Genomic DNA, 20206 nt, shown 5'->3' with positions numbered 1-20206 from the left:
TATCACATGACGTTGTGACGTCAAATAGCGCAGCCGATGCCAAAGTGAAGATAAGGGGGTGGGGGGCAGGCAAAGGAGTGCAAAGAAAAGTTTGTGCACCCCTGAAATAGACAAACAATGAGTAATTAAGAGTCAGGGTATCTCCAAACGTAAGTGAAACCCTGGTTTTATCTAAATTACAGGGTTTAATTCGAATCAGGTGTTTAAATAATTAGCTAGAGCTTCAGGTGTGCGTTTGGGGGCCCCCACCATTTATAAAGATCAGACATTTTGTGAGTTTGGCCTTCACCAGGTGTGTGGAAACACGACATACCACAATCAAAATAAATCTCTGAGGACCTTACAATGGCAGTTATTGATGCTCATCACTTTAGAAAGGGTTACAAAACCATTTCTAAGGCTGCGTCCCCGCTCAGCGCTTAACGCATTCTCTTTTGTTGAATTAGCCCGTTCACACGAAGCGTGCACATACGCTTTTTTTTGGAGATTGACTCCCAAAATTAGGTAGGACACCCTGCGCTCATGTTTTGAGAGTTGGTGACGTCATCGCTCTCAAGCATGAGCGCGGTCAGCGCCAGCAGGGACGTAGCCTAAGGATTTGGGGCTCCACCAGTCAGACAAATAATCTACAAATGGAGAAAGTTCAAGACCACTGTCACTCTACCCAAAAACTCTCCAAGAACAAACCGGCAAATCATCCAGGAAGCCACAAAGAACTCCAGAGTAATATCCAAGGATCTGCAGGCCACTCTCACCTTGGCTAATCTGAGTGTTCATGACTCAACTATCAGAAAAAGACTTAACATGAATCGTGTTCATGGAAGGATAGCCAGGAGGAAACGCCATTGACATGTTTTGGCAGGACCTGAAGTGAGCTGTCCATGCGAGGAAGTCCTTAAACGTCAGAGAGTTCAAGCAGTTCTCTAAGGAGGAATGGGCCAAAATGCCTCAAAACTGATGAGACTTATGAGAAGCAGTCACAAGAAAAGCTTAGTTGAAGTCATTGCAACACAAGGGGGCGCCACCAGGAAATGAATCTAAGGCACGTTCCATAGTGCTGGGCGCGCGCTCGGAATTTTAGTTGGCTGACGTGAGTCAGCCCTTTAACACAAGGGCCGCGCGTACGGCAGGGAGAGGGGAGCTGACAGACAGCGGCGAAGACGGGGAAAAGCATCTTTTCGCGCCGCTACTGGCGCTGAATGTATGTATATGTGCGTTTGTGTGTGTGTTTGTGTAGAGGCATACCCCGGTTTAAGGACACTCCCTTTAAGTACACTCGCGAGTAAGTACATATCGCCTAATAGGCAAACGCCAGCTCACGCATGCGCCTGTCAGCACGTCCTGAACAGCAATACCAGCTCCCTACCTGTACCGAAGCTGTGCGCAAGCGGGGAGACTATAGAGCCTGTTACAAATGCGTTATTTACATCAGTTATGCACATATAGGACGATTGCAGTACAGTACATGCATCGATAAGTGGGAAAAGGTAGTGCTTCACTTTAAGTACGTTTTTGCTTTACATACATGCTCCGGTCCCATTGCGTACATTAATGCGGGGTATATATACCGGTAATGTGTATGTATCTGCACAAATGTAATAAATATTATTTTTACCAATTTTTTTTTTAATAAATTACACATACAAACAAACACTGTACCTTCACAGCTCTCACACTATATTTACAAAAAGCATGCGGCACGTGCACGCGCCTTCGAACAGGCGCGCGCACGGCGGCACTTACTATATAACAGCCCTCAAGGTCTACAGTTTTTTCACACCTGGATATTAAATGTTCAATCATTTGTGGATAAATGTTGAAAAAGTATGTTTTTGTGCCATTTGTTTGATAAGGTTATCTATTAGGCCTTAGATTACAATCTAATTACATTTTAGGTTTGAAATATGTGAAAATCCTAAGTGGGTTCACAAACTTTCTCACCGCTGTACCTGTAAAAGGTGAGCGAATCAATACCAACAGCCTAATAATGAGAGAAAGAACACAGGTTTCCACTAAATAAATAAAAGTACCCAGTACTAGTGAAACTTTTTTTTTTTGTAAGATATAACTAGGTATACAGTAAGTGGTTTTAATATTTTGGAAAGGTTATGTCAATATTTGTAAACCTTGCCCCTTGAAGACCAATGCGCCTAGGTAAAATTAATGTTAATCCGGTACACTCACTTCCTTCTCCTTTTGCAGCACCTACTCTGTTCCCGGCTCCAGGAACGGTGCTAGAACTTGTACCCCTCACCGATGTCAGACTAAAAAGAAGCTTTACAGCTCTGGTAGCACCATAAACCCAGTGTGCGGTTCAGGCTTACTGGTATATTGGTTCTACTTATGTCAACAGGGCCTTATCTTTATTCCTTGCCCAAATGTACTGAGACGTGGAAGGAGAATAAATGTGATCACATTATGGACAAGGTGGACCAAACAAGATGGTCAATCAACTATCATTCACAATCCACATTGTCAGTGCTTAAGTTTTTTTTTTAAAGGTATTGATCATGAAAATGTTAACATGCAAAGACACATGAATTGCTTCAACGTATTGAAGCAGGCGGTCTACGGTCTAGGACATTTGGCCGCCATAACTACTGAGCACAGGGCGAGCTACTGCAGGTCACCTCCGCTGCAGCATGTCTTCAGCACCACTAGCAGCCGCAGGGCCCCTCCGCCGCGCAGTACACTCAGCGCGGCTGCCAGCAAGGACACATTTTTTAATTTCCAGCTGCTGGCGGCCGCGCTCTGAGTATCCTGTGCGTCAGCGATGCACTGCGGCTGGGAGAGGTGCAGAGGACATGCTGCAGCGGAGGTGCTCGGCTGGGAGAGGCGCCCTCTGGTCCGTAGTTATGGCGGCGGAGTGCCGGTGGTGATTTGGTCACGGCTAAAAAGGTCCCATTCCAGGGGTCTCTGGAGCTGAACCCCATTTATTTCAGCTTCATAGATCCCCTACTTCCCACAATACTCACCTCCGTAGAGAATGCCGGTAGCTGCTCTGGCTAGCTAGCTGCGTTCCTGTAATGGCAGATTTTCAGAGCGCTCGCGTCCTGCGGGCTAATTGGAATCCGTGACGTCGTCAAATGGTACGGCTTCCTATTGACCCACGTTAGATTGTTAGCTCTTCGGGGTAGGGACTCTTTTTCCTAAATGTCACTTATGTCTGAAAGCACTTCTTCCCATTGTGTTATTTGTATTATTTGTTGTTTATACGATTGTCACGTGTATTACTGCTGTGAAGCGCTATGTACATTAATGGCGCAATATAAATGCATATACATACGTGATGCAGGAGCTTTGAACTTTGCGGAGATAACAGCACCCCCCTTAATAGGTAAGTATATCGGGAAGCAGGGAGTCCCCTGGGGTGAAATGAATGACATTCAGCTCCAAAGACCCCCTGCTTCAATCCAATTAAAAAAAAAAAGGGCTGCTTGGATTACACCTTTAAGGGAATCTTACAATCATTTTTTTTTTTGTTACACATCCTTGCGCAGTCATCCATTTGGTTTATGCCAACCGCAACGGAAACACGCCTTTGGAAATAAAAATGTAGTAAACAGAAGAAAATGTTGCTTTTGACACGTGATGGGTGGGTTTAAATATTTAATTTATTTTCTGGTGCACATTACAGGATGCACATGGTAACACGACAAACATCCCCGATTGCTAGGATTTGACCAAATATGCGCCAAGGAACACAGTTTATACCAATTTACATAAAATCTTCAGCAAAAGATCAGAACTTCTTGCTTGGTAAGAATCATGCAAAAATCCAAAAACGAGCAGGTATGGCAGACGGTGCACAGCTGTACCTGCTCGTTTTTGGATATTTGCACACCCTCAGCAGGGAGCACGCATACCTCTGTCCTCAGCAGCGATTCAGCCCATTAGTACCTTCACCATCAAGCTACCTGAAGCCTTGTTGTGATCACTCAATTGATGTTCTATCTGGGCGGCTACCCGTGAGCGCCTGGGGGAGCTCGCCGAGACTCCATAACCCGGTGTCTCTGCTGTCTCCAACCGGTGCTGCTAGGCGCTTCCGCCAGACACCTGTGATCCTCAGTGGCTGGTTCAACAACAGTCTGATTAACCACTGCATATATAGTAGACGGATTTTTCTTCTTTTCCTTCATGAATTTTTGTTTGCCGCTTTGCTGTATGTGCTTTGGATTGCGGTGCTGCGGTTCTTGTTAGCACCGACACAGGACATGTTCCACTCGATACCTTGGTAAGAATCATTTAGCTTCTACATGACTAGTTATCTATAAACTGATACAATTCGGCAGAATTTAGCTTTTATTGGATTTAACAAAAAAAAAAAAAGTCTACCACAACACAAATGACTGAGAAAGCACTTATACACAGATTTTCAATATTTTGGTCTTTTTACTTGAACCCTGAAAAAGAACAAGAAAATATCAGCATTAGTAATTTTAACAATTCTGATTTACCCATCTCTTAATTAAATAACCCCCGTTCCTCAAACTACCCACTTCCTTGTAGTACTGTCCTGGCAAGGGGCTCCTTGCTAAGCCAAAAGTATACAAACAAGGGAGGGACATAATCCAACATCCTCCTTGATTCTTTGACCTTGAAGCAGCTTCATCCCTCATTTTTTTTTTGTACAAGATGAGAACCAGGGGTTCCCTCATGAGCTGATCCAGATGTGTGGACTTGAATGTGAAATCTTTTGAGACTTTCCTTGGGATACAAGTGTTTATCATTTTAACACTGGACTCCCTCCTAAGTCTCAACACTCAAGAGCATACAGTGAATGACTATGCTGAGACAGCAAGTTATTACATCGTAGAATTAGCCATTTTAAGGCAATATATAACATTTATCCTGTGTTATATTCCTGCATATAAATGCATAATTAAAGGCAACACAGAAATCCAAGATATGAAATGAAATATATGTAATAAATAAACTAATCTACAATGTAAGTGATTTACTGGTTTCAGTATGTATCTGTTCATTGCCCAAATTTGAGAGACAACCCAATTTCTTGGAGTCCTCTATAAAATAATTAAACATGGGCTCACAAATAAAAAAAAGTTTGGATTCCTTGAAATATTCTCCTTACCCATCAGCCTCCAGCTTTTTTCGTTTTTCAATAATCTGTAGAGCAAAACAGTAATTAGATCACAAGGGAATTGCCAAGAATTTCTTATGTAGGATGGACATAAAAGGGGCCCATGTACTATGACAATTTGAGCGAATTGCAATTTTTGCGTTGCACCTATGTATCACTTATCACACCTCGGGCACCAATTTGTTTTTTGAGAAGCGGCAAAAGGAGGAGTTACATGATGCACAGATTATAATGAGATTATCAAATTCTGTACGTTACTTTATGCTCCTTTAAATCTGTGCCCAAAAATTCACCAGCAACCTTAACCTTGCTACATGACACAGTTGTGGACCAAAATTGGTGCAGTGCATCAAAACAAGTTTTTCTGTATGTTGATACATAGGTCTCATAATGTCCTGCTGGTCTAGCTGACGGTAAGAAGTGAAAGCAACTTTACTGCTTTATACAATTAAGTGAAATAAGCAACTATAACAGGTCAAAAAGTAAAAGCGTTTCAGGTTAATATTTGACAACCAGAGAAATACCACTTGTTATTTGCAATAAGACAATTGCAAAGGTTACATATCCTGGAGCACCCGATAGAAATGTATGCCAGACCTTATTCTATACTATTCGAAGCAGCCATTGGGGCTGTTTTCTGCCAAAATTCCCATTAAAAAGTCAATTTGAACTTTCCTGCTGAAAACGGCCACTTCGGACTACATAGAATTACCCCATAGATTTATATAGACACACCTCATCAGCAAGAAGTATATATGTTTGTAAAGGGCAAGCAATGTAACGCTTGTTATTGAAACCCACAGTGCTGTTTTATAGGAACTTTGAGCAAAATTTACCGCGCTAATCTTTTTCCACTGCCTGTCCAGCTCTGCTTTCTCATTGGTCTCTTTGAATCGGCGTGTTTTACGCCCTTCTGACATTTTAATGCCGTATTGGAAAGCAGCCCTACAGGGAAACAAGAAAAAAGCAGAATATTTGTAAGTAAGAGAGATGGACAGAAGACTAAAAATCGATGAGCTTCCTAAATGTTAAGCCATGTGCACATTTTGCAGGGGGGGGGGGAGGATCTGCATTTTAAACAAAACGCTATAATTATAAAACACTACGTTTTTTTTACGTTATCTTAAAAATAGGTCACAAACAAAGTTGTCATTTTAAAACTGATATTGTTTTATGTGCCGTTTGTAATATGCAATTTATTTTGCAGGGTAAAAAATAAATAAACACTATACTTTCAAGTGGATGCCCATTTCTATTTTCCACAGTAATAATAAATGGGCAGAAGAGCAATACAAGGCATTTTTGGGAGTTCTGTCAATCACTTGTCAGCACATTCACATCTCAGATAGGTCTGCAACCCTCTCCTTTCCCAATATCTGTTAGCTTACAGTGCTTCCACGGCAGCACGGGATTCTGGGAAATGAAATGCACATGAGCACTCACAGCGAGTCACTCTTTACTTCTTGTCCATTTTAACATGGACCCCTATGAGAGTATGCCTGCCGTATTACACAGCTTTTCAGCACAGCCTGGGTTAAAAAAAAGTGTATAGCCAGTAAACCTACTCAGACATCCGTTTCTATATTCTATTAGTTTAAAATATAATTTTAAAAAAGTGTGAGGGGAAAAAAACAAAAAACAAACACACTACTTACTTGGGTAAAGCCTCTTTGTTGTTCATATAATCGCTGTACTCTTCCTGCGTATCAAAGTCCCATCGTCCTAAAGGACCCTTCTTATTACCCTGCAATGAAGAAAAATATACACCGTAGTTAGGACGCACCTAATTTTGAACATCTCAAATATTCAGAATATATATATATATAGTTATATTTCAAGGTGGATTCACATCTAAATACTATATGTTGCAGCTAATGACCAATATAAATGATGGGCATGTATCAGTAAGATGTTTTCTTCTGAGCTTACAAACACGGACATACCTGGTCCATTTTACTGTAGTCCACTTCCTCATCGCTGTCCACTGCCATGTCATCCATGCTGAAAAGACACCAACAATTGGAGCAGGTTGATCACTACCGAACGTACACATCAAAGGGACAGAGAACATGGTGTGTGCCTGTTCATATTATCCAGGCACGAGACACACACACACACACACACACACACACACACACACACACACACACACACACACACACACACACACACACACACACACACACACACACACACACACACACACACACACACACACACACACGAATGAGGACTATCAAATGAATTGACATTTGCATATAAAATAGCACGCATCACAGTTCCATAAATCTTAGACAGATGCAGAAATCAGGTGAACCACTATACACACACACAATACTTGATTTGGGATTGTAACACGTTTGTAAAGCAAATATGATGCTAAACATTTTGCACACTACAGCCTTTTGGCAACTGGTTTCCCAGCACGTTGGTGACCAGGTCTCTGAAATGTGCAAGAGCCCCGGATATGGTCACTGGGTTTTAATGGCAGAGGGAGGAATCTAAAATGTACTAAAGATAAAAGAACTTACGTTCCAGGGTAACATTCAGCGTAGCTGTTCCACATCCCAAAGAAATCCCCCAGCTGCTTCTTATCTTCATGCTTCTTCAATGTTTTCAGTTGTTAAAGATCACAAAGTGGTTGTGTTTTAGCATATGAAACAAAATGCATAAGTGTAGAAAAAGGAGCAGCGCACTAACTTGTTGCGAAGGAAAGAAAGGGTGTGTGTGTGTATCTCTGTAACTTGACAAACATTACACAAGTGTAAAGTAATAAGAAGTATTACATTTTATTTTGGTGCGCGGTGAAATGTATTTGGGATGTATTTTACCCTGAAGCAGCAATCTTTGCCATCATTTCAATATTAATGGGTAGTTTATCATGAACAGCAGCAGGACCAGGTAGATACAACCTAATATGTTGCAGTGTGTAGTGACACAGAGTACCACAATGTGATAAAACATAATTGCAGTTTGAATCAATGATTCAATTAGGAAATCACCAACCTAAATTAATGTTTAACTCATAATCCATGTGGTAATTAGCAGGATTAACAGTGAAGAAATCTGTAACTTCCATCCACAACACGTAATGCATGGTTTATTGTGCATTAATGTGCTTCTCGCCATACTGAATGTGCCCCATAGACAGGGAATCATTGAAAACATTCCAATGATGTTGTCCTAATCATACTGACACAGTATCAGTCACAAACATGTATTCCATTATTGTGCAAAAATGCAAATGTCAACACAAAAGGATATGGTTCCATCCCGTCCCATTCCGGAGCACCAGCAAAATTGTCATTGATTGATTTAAGAAGATCTTTGGCAGATGCTGGGCCTGTCAGGAAAGAAGCAAAATCAGCAGCCTGTTGATGTATTAAATAACCACACTCTGTCATTTAAAATAGTGCTGAAAGAATAATAATACAGTAATAATAAATAAATCTTAAAATATAGTCATACTAAATACCAATACAAAAAAGGATGGCATTGGTTAGCAAAAAGCGCATGAAATCAGGGAGCTGGTCTTGCTGGCAGCTGCAGAGCTGTCGGGGAACTCCATAATTCCAATGAAGCATTAGGAGGATATAGCTATGCTATAGAAGACTACTATAGCCCTGGTACTGCTCTGGTCCCAAGTTTGTCATTTTGGATTTAGTTATTGACCAGGCCAAACTACCCACAGCATAATGGCCTATTTGTTTGCTTCCCCCCCCCCCCTTAAATATACTGGCTGTGCAACAGAGAGACCATAGTTGATGAATTTAAAGAAAAATAAACAAAGAAGCCCAAATGCACATCCAATATAACACATTAAATACTCTGTTTTTTTCTAACTGTAGAAGTGCGGTAATTTTCCCAGTAGCACACCAATTTAAAACACACACGAGTTTGCCAAGATTCTGTATGCCTAGAATACAAAAAACAACACACCACACATGTCCAACCTATTTTAAATTTTGTCGACGGAGATACTCATCCTTTGTTAAACCCCACTGCCTGTATTACACATTACTCTGTTTACTTTTAAAATAATTCCTCACTTACCTTTATCAATTTCTATAGGCTGAAAGAAAGAGACATAGAAGCAGTTAAGTAGGGAGATCTTCTACATTACAAAACAAAACGCACTCAAAATAGAAAAATGGTCTAAATTTTTCTAAAAAACAAAAACGTGACATTAAAATTTCCCCAAAATCTGTTAAAACAATATAAGCGCTTAGTTTGGTCTGTGTATTATGCATCCCGGTTTCTTGGTAGTCATCAGTAAGAAATATAAAATGCAAAAACAATTTCAGAACCACCAATTCTATTCTGTGATGGGAAAATCAAAATGTTCCCCACTTTCTTTCAATATACTAACAGCTTGTTGTGAACCACACAGGATTTTACATCAAATCTGATATTCATGTCTGGGGGCTGCAAAAAGGAACATTCACATTTTTTTGCTTTTTTTTCCATTACCGAATAAGTTCCACTAAAAGGAGCAATGAAAACTGTTAGTTTGTGGGGCGATGTGAAGGAAACTTGTGAGGAGGGCAGGATATAATCAAGAATATCGCACATAGCTTTTTCCTCGCTGTCATTAAAATGGTGCTTACTTTTTAGAAACGGCACACAGTTCAATAACATGATACATACATAATTACAGCGCAAGTATAACTTTAATTCTAATGTTAAACCTAGTTAAATCAAAATCTTCGTGGTCACCTCATCATCAGCTTTAGGTTTCTCAAAGTAGCTGTGCCTCTTTTTCTCCTCTTCCTTTTCCTTTTCGCGCTCCCGTTCCCGTGCCTTCTCTCGTTCCCGCTCCTTTTCCCTCTCCCTGTCGTGGTCTCGGTCCCGCTCTCTTGGACGGTCTCGGTCTCTGTCCCGGTCCTTCTCTCTGTGCTTGTCGCGCTCCTTCTCCCGCGGGGTTTTGGTCGTGGTTGGAATGTAGTCTCCGATGTCTTCAAAGATGCTGGAGAAAAACAAATGGAATATGAAGACATCGCAAAAAATTCATGTCTGGGACCTCCCATTACCCCAAATAAACCATTTATGTCATTAAAAAACCGCTATGTTAAATTTACATGGAAGCCAGGAGATACAGCTCAACGTATTTCACATTCTGCAATCCGCCATTTGGGTTTGTCAGTAAATCTCATCACAACCCTACTTTGGAATCGCCCCACAGAAGATTTGTTGGTACGAAAAAACACAAAAAGGAGGGAAGGGCTATGGATCAGATATAGACCTATACCAATTAAAAAAACAAACTAAAAAATAAAACACACAAACACACAAACACACAAACACACAAACACACAAACACACAAACACACTGCCCTCCCTACGTGAGATGCAGGTGGACTCCGATGCTGAACCGCATTAATTTCAGACCCTCTGCTCCCTGAGATACATAACTAAAAGGTGCGGTCAGTATCTCAATCCTGTTTTAAAAGATCCTGCGTCACACAGGCCAATAGGAAGCCCCAAGGATGACATTGGCCCTTGACACCTTTAAACAGCCACAACAGTGCCCAGCTGGGGGCTGCTGTTGACAGCCCCTTCAGGAGGTATTTATCTCGGGATGCAAGAGGACCTCGCGGAGCGGAAATGAACCCCCTGCTTCCCACCTGTAGCAAAAAATAAAAAATAAACCCCAAGCAGAAATGCCGCTTTAATCTCATCTCAATAAACATTATGTTGAGATCACATTAGTAATGTAACCTGACTTTGTACGTTTTGTAATGAACTCCTCTTTTCTGCAATAAAGGCAAAGTTACACAACAATGTGAACAGGCTTACTCATCAATGCCCCATTTCCCACCAAAGATCACCCTCCAAAATAAAAACTGAACATCATTTTCTTTCAATGAGGGTTGCACCCTTCAGCAATGGCTTTCCCAAACTATTCTAGGTTTTCTGCACCATAGCAGTTTGCCTGCGGTTGATATTACTGTCTCTTTCCAGTCATTATCTGTATTCAATCCCAGGACATATATCAAAATGCCACTTACATGTCATTATTTTTTATTTTTATTTATGGTATGTAAAATAAGTATATATTTTATGCAACGAAAATCTGGACAGTATTTCACAGTATTTAAAATCGGTTTACCACACTCCATCCTTTCACTTACTCTTGACAATCTCAGATGTTCTACACTACTAAATACAAAACTTTCAAGACAATTACATGCAGATACAGAGAGGGCCCTTACTTTATATCAGCTTCAGGAGCTTTCTTCTCATCCAGCTTTCCTGCAAATGGAGGAAAATGCACAACGGAGTTAATCTCAACAAAAAAAACTTTCTAGAGACTCAATCCCACTTATTTGTACACTTTTTGAAGATTGTCATTTTTAAAGATGATTGTGAAATCCTCCAGTATTAAAGCTCCCCTTTCACCACAGTATTATTATGACGGATTGGCTGTTGTGTTATTTTAATAGGTGTGAAGCAGGGGATATCCGGAGCAGAACAACTTTGATTTCATCTTCAGGGACCTCCTGCTTCCCGAAGCACTTGCCTCGGAAGGGAATGACGGCATCTCTTTGCTATTTACATGTCCCACGTCGCGTGGACCAATAGGAAGGAGGGATGACATCACGGCTTCCTATTGCCCCATAGGACGCCGGACATTTAAGCTACCATTATGTGAACCCCAACTAGCCCAACCGGAGCCGCTACTGGCACCGCATCCACGGTAAGTATCTCGAGAAGCAGAGGGTCCCTGGAGCTGAAAATCAATGCGGTTCAGCTCTGGAGACCCCTTGCTTAAAACCTATTAAAAACTAAAAAAAACATAAAAGGTTCCCCAGAAGTGCTACTTTAAGATTGGGGGTAGTGTGAAAACAAAGGACCCAGCCCAAAATTGAACGGCTATGTTCTTTGCAAGAACAGCTCTCATCTGTGTGTCCATGTGAATTATTTATTTATGGCCTTCTGAAAGCAGAGCTGTCCTATTAAGGCACATTGTAATGTAGCAGGCAGTGCAGCTTCAAACCATGTAATTGGTCACTGCCTTTTTGCTGCTTTGCAGACCGTGGCTCTTATTTAATAAGATCTAATGCGGCCAATCACACCATGATAGAACAGAAATGGCCGTTCAAGGCAATTGCAGAGCGATCTGCCGCTACAGACCTTATGGCATACAGCCCTATGCAGGCATGTTAGAAATAACTATATTGTTGTACAATGGTTGTTACCCTTGTCCTTCTTCTTCAGCTTCTTGTTGCGAGTTCCTTGTCTTAAGTAGGAAAGGATTTGAGTTAACTTGCTGATAACGATGTCATTGGTCGTAAGTGTAGTCTGAGCCTGTAAACAGAGATTAAATACAATTTAAAGCAGCAGATTAAGTTACACTACAAACCATTGAAGCGGCATCTTAAAATGGCACGTCTATTACAGCCCTTGCCTAACCATTACTAATTGCAATTATGTTGAAAAATATCAACATGAATTCAGCATAGCTTAGTGCTAATGGTACAAGACTTTGAAGCAGATCAAAGCCCAGGGGGTCTGTCACCAGAAGCCTCTAGCACCAGAAGTTAGATATGTTCTCAACGGAAAAAAAATTCAATAAAATACATAAACTTAAAACATAATGAAACATGGTAATGAGGTCCCTGCTCCGAGAAGCTTACACTCAAAGGAATGGGAGAGTGATGACAAGAGTAGGTGGGGGTATAAAGCCACTCAGCATGGTGTTATCTGTAGGCTTGTCAGAAAGGTGCTGAGTGGGCCTCTTGAAGGAGTTCAATTTTGAGGGCACTTTTGGAAGTATGAATAGTGGGGGAAGAGTGTGATGGTATGGGGTAAGGAGTTTCACAGTTGGGGTGAGCTCTGGAGAAGTCTTAGAGGCAGGAATGAGAAGGCACAAGGTAAGCAGAAGGAGAGAGTAGGTAATAAATTGAGCGGAGACTGAACATGTGAGTACTTGGGAATGTAGGGTAGCCATGTCAAGGAGAGCTTTTTAGGCGAAAACCAGAAACTAGAATTTGATTTGGCTGGTTATGGATAGATATAAAAAAAATGCATTCGTAGTGGTTTGTCAATCCTAGGAGGTTTTCTAAACACCGGCGAAAGTGGCTAAGTGGGTCTCTGACACTGCAGCGTTGCAGGTCCTCCTCCTCATACTGCAAAGGTTTGATTTACAGGGGTGGCCAACTCCAGTCCTCAAGGGCCACAACATGACCAGTTGTTCAGGATATCCCTGCTTCAGCACAGGTGGCTCAATCAGTGGCTATTCAATGCTATGTCATGCTTCAGTTTCACAGACCCCACGTCAGCCACTTTGGCAGGTGGTCTGGAGTTGTCCACCCCTGAATTAGACAAACTGTGCTGTCTCAACTGCAATATTACCTCCATGGTTGGACAGTCAGCTTTGCTCCGAATCAGTGTGGTTGGTATATCCGTGTCTGCATATTCGTCATCTAAATCCACCACGTATGCCATTCTGCCTGGAAGGAACAGCTCGTTACGCTCATACGCTTTGCCTTTAAACAGCATGCGGTAGACATTGCGGCCTGGTGAGAGAAAGAGTATGAAATTAGTCAAGAGGCTATTTTCAGGCGCCGCAGGATACCAACGATTACAGGCTAGGATTTTCACTCAGTGAATTATAAAGCAAGGACTAATCCACTTACACCCTTGTGCAGCATTATATGCAGGATTAAACCCCCTACCCGCCCCCCCTCCCCTCAAAAAAATGTATTTAAGTTCTTTAAGACACCAACATTAAATAGTATGAGAACTCTTAATGTGACACAGGTTTTGTTGAAAATAAGTTTCTATTGCTATTTATTTTTTCTTCGGTAATGCATCTTGGACACACAGTCAACTTGTTCACCAAATTAGTACAACAAATGAGATTAAAGCTGCAGTTCAGTCTTTTTTTTTTTTTTTTTTTTTTTTTACATTTATTTTTTTACTTCAATAGTTTTATGTGTGCAATCTCTAATTAGCTAAATAACTGTATAGCTGCAGGTCAATTCGTTTTCCATGTATTGATAGGTCGAAGTTTGGTGACATATTAAAAGCTGGGATTTGTTTATAATCTGCATGACTGGCAGTGGAAGCTCATGAATATTCATGAGCAATCCTGCACTGACAAGTGCTAGAGGGAGGGCAGGGCTGACAAAGGGGTGTGCCAGAGCTTGTGACAGGACATGAAGGGGCAGTGCCTTAGCAAATGGCTGTTAAAATAGAATACAAGAAAATTGGTCTTTCAAAGTTGTTTTTTTAAAAACAGAAAATGCTAAAAGTATTTTTTCTTACTACAGAACTGATTTATTAAAAAAAAACACACATGCAGGATATTGACTGAACTGCAGCTTTAAATGGAGACAGAGAGACAGAGAGACAGAGAGACAGAGAGACGCGTATAAAAACCCAAAAACATATGGTCCATCTCTTACCAAGACGAGTCTTAAATTCTATTTTATTTTCCGGGTCTTCGTCTTTCCTATGAGAGAAAGAATTTTATTGTTAGGCAGATTAAGGAAATTATATCGTTATGTATTTTTCTTTTTTTTGGTGATAAAACAAAAACTGGAAGATATGAGCATTGATTCAACTTTCTCCCTATTTCTTTAAGACTGTCCATTACACATGGCGTGGGAAAGAGGATTCTGGGAATGTTAACTGGGCACTGACTAATAAACTACTCTAAGTAAATGGCACCTGTGAATTGTTGTATAGCTGAATTCTATGCTACATCTAGTCCAGTGACAGTGAATTTTAAGTGAGTAAAGCTATTTTATTTAGAAATAAACATAAGTAAACAAAATGTATTTCAGAAATATGGGTCAGAGCATCTTTAAGTTACGATCTCGTAAATTCTTTATACTATGAACTATTTTGTATTAGCGCCCAAACCCTGATGTTCTTTCACTTACTTTGTTTCCTTTTGGGGTTTCTCCATCAGATCCTCCTCTTCCCTTTCCTTGCTGGAAATCTCAGCACGGACCTGGCAATATAGGAATTATAAATATAAGAGAGGTACACACCCTTCGGCAAGCTGGGTCTGATGATACAAAGACTATAACAAAGATTCACCAAGTGTCGGAATACGTTTCATGGAACATAGGTCTTCACAGATATCGGCTTCTGAAAACCACAATTGTCTCTTCCTCAGATGTTACAAGTAAAGAAGAGAACTTGTGACATCAAAGGTCGGATAAAAAAAAAATGAGTGCATATATGGGGAGGAACACGAGAGACTAATGGAAAAAAGGAGAAAGGAAGAGCCTGTTGGATAGTGGGTGAAACTTCTTGAGTAATTGATACATACTGGCATCATCATAGCCAATAAAAGGGGTTTCACGCATATAACAGTAGACAGGCAGCTTTATCACTTCCAGAGTTACTTTTTGCTCACCTTTTGCAGCAGAGCGAAATCCAGACCTTTCACCAAGTGAGTGTGCTCCATGTCACCACCCAAGAACTTGGACTCCTGGATCAGCTGCCTCCTTTTCTCTGCTGCCGATTTGTCGCTGTCAACAAGAAATATTGGCGTTAGCATAAAACTTCCCCCACCACTCTAAGTGATGCTGTGTTCAACACTGTAGGTCAGAGATTCTGAACTCCAGCCCTCAACAGGTAAGGTTTTAAGGAGTAAGCTTCAACACAGGAGGCTCAAATCAGTGACTCAGTTTTCGATTAAGCCACTTGTGCTAAAGCAGGGATATCCTGAAAACCTGACCTGTTGGGTGGTGGTGGTGGGGGGGGCTGTAGGTAACTTACGCCTCGGCTGTGGGTCCCACCGCTCTGTAGTTGGCCGTCGTACTAATGAGCTCAGTTTCTTCGTAGTCCTTGTTGACTCCGTCTCGGCGTTCCTTGGCTCTGTCTCTGTATTTCTCTGCAAGTTCTCGCTCTCGTTCGATCTCTTGCTGTCGTAATTTCGCGTAATAGCTGTCAAGATTAAAACAAAAAGAAAAGTGTTATTTGTATATGTAATTACACCTATACATAAGACCTATCTGAGATGTACAAATGCACAAATGGTATTCTTTTTTTTTTTTTTACAACTGTGCCCTGTACGGGTGGAGGGTTTTTGTCCCTTTTTATACACACTATAACTTTTTTTTAATGTCTGGTTACATGTAATCAAAAACACAACTGAGATTGTAGGATTCGCCAAGCAACAATGATGCTCACTTCACCCGATAACCACTGGCCCCACAGAAGAGTTTATAAATACTCAACATAAGCTTTACGTATGAAAGTAAACAACATTTAATGCCGAGTTAGCACACAATCATCTACCTTTATTATTTTAAGATGTCGCCCCGCCTATTAGTATTCCCTACCAATAACAGCAATTCCCCAATGCGTTTTCCTGACAATAATCAGCAATAAGGATTTATAGCTCATGTTTAATTACCTTTTTTTCTTTCTTCTACGAGCAGCTGGATCTTCCTCCTCATTGTATTCACGGGGCATCCTGGAAAAGATTATTATTATTTTTTTTTTAAGTATCATATCACAGAGCTCACACACAGCTCTTACTGGCAGGGTTATGTCTCTTGCTTCGGAACTACAGACTGACAGTTCTATTAAATCTCTGGAGATTTTTCCCTTGTAATAGCTTTGAATTCCTCTACCCGCTCCTTGTATGTGTACGTGTGTCATATCACAAAGGGAAAATCCTGTGTCATTGCAATTATTGGCCAAACAAAATCCATGTATTACATAGCAAATTCCCACCTAAAGCAGCAATCTTCACCTATTGCCATTTGTTTTCTTCTTTTAATTATTAGCTGCAATGGGGGGTCTATTGAAGCTGATCAACAGTCTTCCAATCATTGAGGAACCTCAGTTCCCGAGATGCGAGATTGTTTTGTGCTAGTTTCAAACAGAGCTTCAAATATGGCCGTGGGATCACCAACAGGAGAATTAACGACATCTGATATTTTGACATTTTTATTGGATTCTGGAGCAAGAAAATATATATATATATATATTTTTTTTTTTTTTTTAAGAAGCTCATAATACTGCTTTGTGAATAAATTGAATGTAACTATGATGAATAGAACGGTGTGAATGAACAGACAATAAACTAAAAGGAATCTATTACACAAGTGATTTTCTCTTTTCAATATCCTGTCACAACGACAATATCTGAATTCTTAACTAAATCAGTGCGTTGTACCTTTGGTAACAAAATAATCAACTACGACATTTAAAAATACAAAATCCTGTTTTAACACCGGCTATTAAATGGCAGCCCTTCAAAGTTAAATAAGAGCATTGGTTAACAGAACATGTTACAGGTCCCTGCTTTAGACATCATTTCAAATGTGTCCTTTGCGATCCTAAAACACTCTAACGGTAGAACTTCTCTGTATAACCATCTGGTGGCCCACAATCCGAAAATATACATCATGCACGATAACAAAGCAGATCTTCTATTGCTGGGGTGGCCAACTGCAGTCCTCAAGGGCCACCAAAAGGTCAGCTTTTAAGGATATCCCTGCTTCAGCACAACCTCACACACACAACCACCTGTGCTGAAGCAGACACATCCTTAAAACCTGATCTGTTGGTGGCCCTTGAAGACCAGAGTTGGTCCCCCCTGCTCTATTCTCTATTTCTTGCCTTCAGGCAGGATTTAGTACTGCTGAATCACACGCTTTATTAAAACTCTGGAGATACATCCCAGTTATACTTACTCATGATGGCGGGATTTTGTAGGGGGTGCTGAAGAAGGCGTTGAACGAGGGGTCATAAGCAGCTTTCGGAAGTCTTCATTTGTCAGCTTTGATCTGAACAAGGAGGACAGGAGACATGGCACGGATTAAAGAATAGCTGGGATACCGCATGCAGGGATTATTTTAATTATATATAGACAGTAAACCATAAGTTTTATTCTGCAACTCGAAGAATGAAGCTGGAAAATGTAAAAGCCATTTCACTCAGAGGTCCAAACTGTGTTAAAGGCAAAGTGTTGATTTATTTCGAAGGGTCTACCTTTTTGGGATGGGTGGGAAGCAGGGAATTCCCAGAACAAAAAAAGGTTTTCATTTCAGCTCCAGGGATCTCCTGGCTTCCAAGATACATACATAGCTGTAAAAAGGTACCACCATCCCTTCCAGGGGAAACCAAAAATGGAGGTTAAAATGTAACGCACTACACAGGACAATAGAAATTATACTGGGAACCAGGGGGCTCTCTGAGATTAAATGTAAGTGGTTCAAGCTCTGGAGACCCCTTGCTTTCCACCCAGAAAACGAAGTGGCAGTGCGCAGGGGGGTGGGTGGTTGGACTGTTCTTTTAAGCTATAACTAAGATTCTGACAGCTAACGTGGGAACCAACATTTGATTTTCAATAAGCCGGTTTGCGTTTTTATGCAAATTCATTCAGCCCGAGATGATAAAAAAGGAAAGATTTTGAAAATGATGATTTTGATCTAAACTGATCATGCGTAATGTTTTAATAACATGATCCGGTTTTCGCTAATCAAAAGAAGATGCATGTTATATAAAACCAGCGATAATAATAATTTCAGTATATTTATAAAGCGCCAACATATTCCGCAGCGCTGAACAATGGAGGTACTGAGTTATGTATAATATATAAACAGTTCCAAACAAATGAGGACAGACATGGACAAACAGATACCAAGAGGTAATGAGGGCCCTGCTCGTGAGCTTACAATGAATGCAGATCTTCCACCTCATGGCCATCTGGGGCCAGAGGATTAGAAAACATCTCGCCTGAAAGGAGGAAAAAAAAAAAAAAAGTTAGTAGTGATCTCACTTACTCTTCTATCAACACAAGATACCTAACATGTTCATGGATACATTCACTGATGTAAATTATACATGTACATTATCTACACATAAGGAGATAGTTACTAAACTCTGACCCAAGTTATCACACCGCAATAACACGGCTGCCATTCAATAGCTGTTAATGTGCGATTGCAGTGGAATAAACCGTATCGAAAGGTTAGTGAATCCCGGAAATAGAATGATGACACGAAAGCCCTGTGATTTGTTAAGCTCCTCCCCCACAAAAAATAAATAGGAAGTGTAGGTGAGAATATGACCTTAAAATACCAAATTCTGTTCCTACAGAACTTCACAAAACATATACACTATAAACAGATGCAGTAAACATATACACTATAAACAGATGTAGCAGGCTTCATTGTTTCTCCAGATCTCCACATACCCTGGTATGCCTCAGAATAATTGGTACTGTAACAAAGGGGTGTGCAAACTGGGGGCCGCAAAATTTTTCCCAGGGTGGCGCTTACAGAGGCTCCGCGATCTTCCCTACAACATTTAAATTAAATGACGGGGGAGCGTGGAGTCACATGTCATCGTGTTGCCACGGCAATGCGGGGTCACATGACGTCAGAAAATCAGGGAGGCAAGGGAAGGAGGCATGCGGACAAAAGAGTTTACGCACCCCTGCAGTAACAGAACACTACAGTATGACCCAGCCTACTTTAAAAAAAAAAAAAAAAAAAACACCAACAAAAACAACAACGCATACAACAGCTGTATACACACGTTTTGTAAGGGGAAAGTCCTGCGAGGGCATCTCAATATATATATATATATATATATATATATATATATATATATATATATATATATATATATACAGACACACACACACACACACACACACACACACACACACACACACACACACACACACACACACACACACAGAAAATAGATATACACACACGCTTACAAAGATATACATGCACACACTAATACATAATGTTATATGAGAGTTGTACCGAGGCCTGCAGTCCTCCCATTGCAGTGTATTCACTTAACCGCACAAATGTCGGTCTGTCTGTTATGTAACCCGTGTCCCACAGGCAGATATTATCCGGGACACAGCAAGTTATTACACACCCCACTTATATTATACTCACTGTCTCTCTCAGGCATCTTTGCAACCACCAACAACAGGAAACAGGAAATGTCTGCACATTACCCACAATCCCCCAGCTACAGAAACAATACGCCACTAAACCGCCCCTAACACAAAGAGGGAAGAGCTAGAAGTGTTATTGGCTTGAGTAGGACACGCGTTGTTCCGCCCCGCCTGCTAGACAGGACGTCGATTGGGTGTCACTCTGTCAA

The 20206-nt window shown here is 40.9% G+C and overlaps 1 protein-coding gene across 1 annotated transcript; it reads right to left on the bottom strand.

Annotated features, from left to right (window-relative positions):
• Positions 1–3596: 3596 nt before the first annotated feature.
• On the bottom strand, positions 3597–20125 carry IK (IK cytokine). The gene is made up of 20 exons (XM_075601953.1): positions 19996–20125; positions 18751–18811; positions 17767–17859; positions 16479–16538; positions 15839–16006; positions 15474–15588; positions 14992–15062; positions 14512–14558; positions 13457–13620; positions 12301–12409; positions 11314–11353; positions 9818–10067; positions 9155–9173; positions 8367–8444; positions 7633–7714; positions 7045–7102; positions 6757–6845; positions 5938–6046; positions 5093–5127; positions 3597–4403 (listed from the first exon to the last, which is right to left on the bottom strand). Exons 1-20 carry the CDS (start codon positions 20009–20011, stop codon positions 4376–4378), a joined length of 1692 nt encoding a protein of 563 aa, XP_075458068.1. The 5' UTR covers positions 20012–20125; the 3' UTR covers positions 3597–4375.
• Between the last annotated feature and the right edge of the window lie 81 nt (positions 20126–20206).

The sequence above is a fragment of the Ascaphus truei genome, chromosome 5 (genome assembly GCF_040206685.1).
Source record: "Ascaphus truei isolate aAscTru1 chromosome 5, aAscTru1.hap1, whole genome shotgun sequence".
Lineage (NCBI taxonomy): Eukaryota > Metazoa > Chordata > Amphibia > Anura > Ascaphidae > Ascaphus > Ascaphus truei.
The sequence above is the reverse complement of the archived record's forward strand: the minus strand, read 5'-3'. Positions and strand labels throughout refer to the sequence as shown.

What these genes read in the sequence shown, in the direction of transcription:
- IK (XM_075601953.1), bottom strand. An exon ending in GTGGGACCCACAGCCGAGGC is followed by an intron (nt 15,589 to 15,838) that starts GTAAGTTACCTA and finishes TCTTGTTGACAG; the next exon opens with CGACAAATCGGCAGCAGAGA. An exon ending in GCTCCTGAAGCTGATATAAA is followed by an intron (nt 10,068 to 11,313) that starts GTAAGGGCCCTC and finishes GTTTTTCTCCAG; the next exon opens with CATCTTTGAAGACATCGGAG.